At 41.3% G+C, this 6529-nt stretch overlaps 1 protein-coding gene across 1 annotated transcript; it reads right to left on the bottom strand.

The window, feature by feature from the left end:
* Positions 1–1551: 1551 nt before the first annotated feature.
* LOC100256619 (tyrosine-sulfated glycopeptide receptor 1) lies at positions 1552–5412 on the bottom strand. Its single transcript, XM_010656054.3, has one exon. The coding sequence runs from the start codon at positions 4975–4977 to the stop codon at positions 1741–1743; it is 3237 nt and encodes a 1078-aa protein (XP_010654356.1). The 5' UTR covers positions 4978–5412; the 3' UTR covers positions 1552–1740.
* Between the last annotated feature and the right edge of the window lie 1117 nt (positions 5413–6529).

Raw genomic sequence — 6529 nt, 5'->3', positions numbered from 1 at the left:
CTTTTATTCATAGGTTGTGACACCAATAACTTCTATTTGGACTAGGAATGAGCAATCCTAGTCCTACTCAAATTACAATTACAATAAAAATATCAACTCTTACTCAAACTCGAATTGCAATCCCACTTTGAATCCAACTTTGAGCTTTCAAATATCTTAGAGCCATTCCTCATTCATTTGAAACTCCTCATATTGTTGCCTCTTGCCTTCATCCATATACCAACCTTTCAAGTCTCTGTTTCATGGTGTAACTCGTCTTTCTTGGGGCTTGCCTTAATGCCTAGACGTTTCAAGACAATTTGCTACATGCATCTCTATGTGGGTTATGTTCATGCCAAGTCCTCTCTTGGCCTGCACATCTAAATCACATTCATGTTGAGGCAATATGCTTTTACATTTGTCTTGTTGTTATTGTACTGGCACCATGCCTTGGCCAAACTCTCTCTTGGTATAGCAATGAGTCATGACATTATGCCCATAACTCTTCATCTTCGCACACAAGGCACTGTGCCCTTATACCACCTTGCCATTGTCATAGGTCGCTTATGGGGTCAAAGTGCTATCCCATGAGGCTTTGGTGACACATACTCTATGTCAAGGAGCTAACAATGACACTTAACATGGTATGCTATAAAGCATTTGACTGGAACACATGATACGTTGAAACACTTGCTAAACACATAACATAAGCCAAGCAAATCCTTGTGAGGATGGGACAAGTGGCATGCAATGGTGCAACAAGACCTATAAAAGAGGGCATGAATAAGAGAGTGAGTTGTAAAGCGTGGTACATGTGGCATGAGCAAAGCAAGTGATGCAATTGCTATGACAAGTGTCATAAGGAGAGGTATGCAATGCAACCGCTGGATGGAGGATAATGATTGAAGCGGCGAGAAGAACCACTACCTAGATGTATGTGGGATTAGTAGCCTTGTCCTTAAAGTGTGAGTAGGGCTTGGTGCCAATATATATTGTATCTTCTGACCTTCTCTATAACTCACCAAGGAAAGATATGGGAGTCTTCTTCAAAGAAGGCATTGACCATTTCTTGTAATTACTTGAAATTAATACAAGATAATGGTTTTTCGTTGTAAGTTATGTGTCTTATATACTCTTACATTAGACATCTCGTGAGATTAGAAAATGCGATCTTAGAGGACTTTAAACACTGTGCAACACAAAATTTGGGGGTAAATTTTGTGCTTATGACAAAAACCAAGGTCCCATAGTGTAGCTAATCTTCCATCTTTGCCAGAGGAACTGAGAAACTCTGTTGAAGCTCTAGTTCTAAGGTCCACGCTCCAGCCAGTACTTGGAGCTGGCCGGAGCAATGTACAAGGCCTGAGGCCCAACCAGATGGGGCCCAACAAAAGCTTGGCCATGGGCTAGAGCCTGGGTGTATGAGAAGAGACAACAATAGTTTCCTTCACTATTTTTTTTTTCTCTTTCTAACTTGACGAGACTTATAGTGGTTTAGTTCATCACTATTATTATTATTTCTCTTTAGAAGCTTATCACTATACAGTATAATTACTTAAAAAAGGATAAAGCTCAGCAAATAAAATAAAATAAAATAAAATAAAAAACATTCTGCACAGTCAACTAGTTATAACAGGTGAACTGGACTGAAAAACTGAAATAGTAATGAACCCAGTTATTCTTTTGACCTTTCTAGTTATGCCTATTTGTTCTTATGATGTATGGAAGGGTAGTCCCAGTAGCTACTGGATTGCTATGCCCTTACTTGGGTGCCTGTGGGTTGTTCCCTACATTTTCGAGCCAATTAACAACTTCCTTGATTGTGGGTCTCTTGAAAGGATTCTGGCTGACGCACATGCAGGCCACATCAAGCACCTGCAGCATCTCTTCTTCAAAGCCCTTGCCTCTGAGAAGAGGATCAAAGACTTGGTCTTGTTTTCCCTCAGACCTCATTTGCTGCACCCACCCAACCAACTCTCTTGACATTTTTGGCTTGAATACCTCCACAGGCCTCTTCCCAGTGAGCAGCTCAAGCATGACAACCCCAAAACTGTACACATCTCCTCTCAAAGTAGCCACCCATGCTTGCCCGTACTCTGGAGGTATGTAACCCAGAGTACCTACTAGCTCTGTTGTAACATGAGTGTGATAAGGGAGAATCAATCTGGACAATCCAAAATCTGCTACATGTGCTTCAAACTTGTCATTGAGAAGGATGTTGCTCGACTTGATGTCACGATGCACAATGTGTGGCTCGCAGATTTGGTGCATGTAAGCCAGCCCACAGCTTGCTCCCTGTGCTATTTTCAGTCGAGACCGCCAATCAAGTTGAGGTGAACCATCAGTCTTCTCATGTAACCAGTAATCCAGACTTCCATTCTCCATGTAGGAATATATCAGTAGCCGAATGCCGTCATGCACACAGTAACCTTGGAGGGACACTAGGTTCTTGTGTTGGGCTGTGGACAGAGCTTCAACCTCTGCTTTGAATTCCCTTTCTATCAAGCCCAGATCTCCTGAAAGTTTCTTAATTGCAAGCTTGGTCCCATTTTCTAAAATAGCTTTATAAACCAAACCAAAGCCCCCGCATCCAATGATGTTTTCTTGATTGAAATTGTCCGTGGCCTTAAAGATCTCAGATATTGTGAGATCCTTAATTCCATTAGTATTGCTTGGGAACACTATGACCATGCTGGTATCCTTGTCAACCTCAGAATGAAAATCTGTATTGGAGGTGCAGGAAATTGTGTCCAGATTACTCTTCTCAGATTCCCCTCTTGGAAGGATTCTCCTCTTGCATATCCATAATGTCAGCAAGGCAAGAATTAACCCAGTGACAAAACAAATCCCTACTATGAGTCCAACAATGAGTTTCTTGTTTAGACTTTTACCAAGTGTAGAGGAATGGGTGGTTCCTGGTTGATTGGAACATGACCGCTGCAGAGGTGGACCGCACAACCCTGGATTACCTTCAAAGCTAGAGTTAGGAAAAGTATCAAACTGACCTCCTGATGGTATTGCTCCTTCAAGACTGTTGTTTGCAACATTGAAGGAAGATAAGAAATGGAGGCTTCTCAACGACCCTGGGATTTCACCAGAGAGATGGTTTCCCGAGAGGTCCAATTTTTCCAAGTTAGTGAGGTTAGATATCTGGTCTGGAATGCTGCCAGAGAAATTGTTATAGCTGAGATCCAGAATATGAATAAACTTCAACTGACCGATCTCAGTAGGGATATTGCCACTGAGGCTGTTGTTTCTCAGATATATTGCTGGTGGAAGGTTGGAGAGCTGTTTGTACTGCAGATTAGTGGCATTGTTGGGCATGACAAATACAGGCAACTCTAGGTAACTCTGGTCTACTTCAGTGGCCGCCTCTTCCGACGTCAGCCTTGGCAATCGTATAATTTCCTTGGGAAATTCCCCTGAAATAAGGTTGCTGGACAGGTCTATATAGAAAAGGCTGGGCAGAGTCCCCAACCAACCAGGGATTGAGCCTGTGATTTGATTAAGAGACAGGTCCAGGACCTCTAGCTTGCTAAGCTTAGCTAGCCAGGTAGGCACCTGACCAGTGAATCGGCAACCCCCAAGACCCAGAACCTGGAGCCTTTGGAACCCGTTTGAATCTAAAATACTATCATCATCTGGCAATCGCTCATTAAAAAAGTTCTGTGTAAGAATGACAGTGCTGAGATTTCTGCAACCCATCAGCATCCTGATTGCCCCAGTGATGTTGGTTAGATTGTTTTTGGAGATTGAAAGGAAGGACAGAGATTGCAGAGCAAGTATGTCAGGCAAGATCTGTCCCTCTAGCCGGTTGTTGGCCAGTCGGACAGCGGTCAGTGACTTGCACGAGTAGAGACTTACAGGAAGGTTGCCAGTGAAGTTATTATCGCCGAGGTCAAGTGTGCTCAGTTCTTGGAGGGTGGAAAATTTAATCACGGAGATATCTCCTTCAAACAAGTTGACCCTCAAATTCAGTGTTGTTAGCTTGGTGCAATTCATCAGAGATGCAGGCAGAGGACCAGTCAGTTTGTTGATGTGAAGGAGCAGCCGCTTCAAGTAGAAGAGCTTCCCCATATCCTTAGGAAGATTGCCAATCAACTGGTTAGAGTAGAGCTCAAGGACAGTTAGGTTGCTGAGGTTGACGATGGCATCGGAGATGGGCCCTGAGAGGCTGTTGACTGGCAATGAAATTTCCCGCAAAGCTGCTGCGCTGTAAATATCTTCGGGGATCAATCCTGAGAGAGAGTTAAAGCCTGCTCGGAGAACCTCCAGTTTGGAACAGTCCCCAAGCCCCAGGGGAACCCGGCCGCTGAATTTGTTGTAGGAGAAATCCATGAGCCTAACGAGGGGAGAATTTCTGCAGATGTCAGATGGAATAGAGTCTGTGAAGCTGTTGTTGCTGACATTGAAATTGGTCAAATTCCTAGCCAGCTGGAGAAACGAAGATTGGATTACCCCATAAAAGTGATTACTTGATAAATCTATTGTCTGGAGCGAGACTCCGGAGTTGTTAGGCGACTGAGACAGAGACAGTGGTAATTCTCCTGAGAGACGGTTGAAGCTCACATCAAGAATCTCCAAGGACGAAAATAATTCTAGGGGAACAGAACCAGAGAACGAATTACGGGAGAGATTGAGGTGGGAGAGAAGGGTGAGATTAGCAAGAGAGGGAGAGACGCCCCCGCTGAGGCCCCTTAAAGGCAGGCGTAGATGGGTGACCCGGCCCTCGTAACAAGTAATCCCTTCCCAGAGGCAGCAGTCAAAGGAAGACCAGTTGAGAGGAGCGGACGGAGGGGAAGAAATGTCCCGGGAGAAGGATAACAGAGAGGCCCGATCCAGGTGGTGGCAGGCCTGGTGAGAAGAGACAAAACAAGAGAGCAGTAGCAGGAGCAAGACCAAGAGACGGCTGCTGTAGCTGCCGCTGTCGCAGAGGCTGTGGCTGTGGCAGCTGCTGCGGTATAGGGGTGAATGAATCTGGGACCGCAAGAGCCACATGGCTGTGAAATCTTCAGTTTGGTTAATCTGTCAAACGAGACGAGACCGGACCCAGACCAGACCAGACCAGACCAGAATAGACCAGGTTGGTTACTCTTTATTAACAGCTCTGCTGGTCGGAACCGAGGAAGACGACATCAGGGGCACATAACAGAGACCCAATTGAAATCTGAATCCATCGGCGAGAGAGTGGTTCTCAGAAATTCTCAAAACCGTTGACTTTTTGGGGGCGGCTAACTGGTGGACTTTCTCCATTAAGATGATAATGATGATGATAGAGAAAGCGTGTAAAGTAGGAGAAGGGAAAGAGACCCAAACTGATGCTCTTCTCCCCTCTTGTCGTTTCCTAATCACCTTCCTTAGGATCTTCATCTGGTTTAGATCAATCACAAATCTCGAGTTTTTGTTTTTCTAATCCTTTCCTCGTAGAATTAATGGGTGAAAAGGATGAAATAATTTTCAAATTTATACATCTAACCCCTACAATGTTTAAATTTGAAAAATATATTATTCATATTTTAAAAAAAGTTGTCAAATAAACAGATAGTTTCCCTTATCATATAACTTATGATTATAATTTTTAATAATATAGTATCTGCTTCCAAACTCTAATGTTACATGATTAGAGTAAAATATGTGGGTCAATAACAACTTGCAAATACAATAGAGGCTAAAACTCTGGTGAAGCCATTATTTTGATTTTTAATAGGGGCGTAATGACTTCAATCCAATCCCTTAGACTAGTAGAATAATCTATCCTACCCTCTCTCTCTCTCTTCTTCACCATTGACCACCCTCCCACCTTTCTTTCTAAAAATCATGACTTTTATATGTATATATGCTGATGTTTAAACATAATCTTAAAAAGTAGTCAAAAAGGAAAATGACTTTAAATTTCTTTCTTTAGTCTAGAGAAAAATAAAAATAATGGATACGACTCATGAGAAGAGTATCACTTTCTATGTTTTTTAGCATGGCACAAATAAGATTGAAATTGACTGAACATTATAGAACTTGAAACCAACCCTACTAACAAAAAATACGAACTTGCAATAAAAAAATATCTATTAGTGTTGGTTTAGCGACTATACTATATTCAATTTTTTTTTGAATGATAAGGTTGCTTGATTTTGATTACAATAAAAATTAATAATGATGTAATTATACCCCAAAATCATCATAGTAAATTTTTTATGTAAAAGAAAATCAATTGCTTCCGGATCTCCCTTAGACAATAATACATTGAATTTCTATCATGGTTTAACTTTTATATAACGATTACTTTGATTCTTTCATATCAATTGATAGAGAAATTCTTATTGCAAAAAAATTTAATAAGTAGATATATTCATCAAAATAAACATAATGAAGTACCGTATGAGAAAAAAAAATCAATTTGCTTTCAAATATGAGCTAAACTAAACTACATTAAATTCTATCAAAGTTTAATTTTTATACAAAAATAAATTTAATTCTTTCAAATTAACAGGTATAACAATTTTGAATGCAAAGAAATTTTACTAGTTAGATTGGTTAAAATCATCTTAATGAA

This window comes from Vitis vinifera, chromosome 9 (genome assembly GCF_030704535.1).
Source record: "Vitis vinifera cultivar Pinot Noir 40024 chromosome 9, ASM3070453v1".
NCBI classification, from domain to species: domain Eukaryota; kingdom Viridiplantae; phylum Streptophyta; class Magnoliopsida; order Vitales; family Vitaceae; genus Vitis; species Vitis vinifera.
The sequence above is the reverse complement of the archived record's forward strand: the minus strand, read 5'-3'. Positions and strand labels throughout refer to the sequence as shown.

Coding starts and splice junctions, on each gene's coding strand:
- LOC100256619 (XM_010656054.3), bottom strand. CDS start 4,977: ATGTGGCTCTTGCGGTCCCAGATTCATTCACCCCTATACCGCAGCAGC.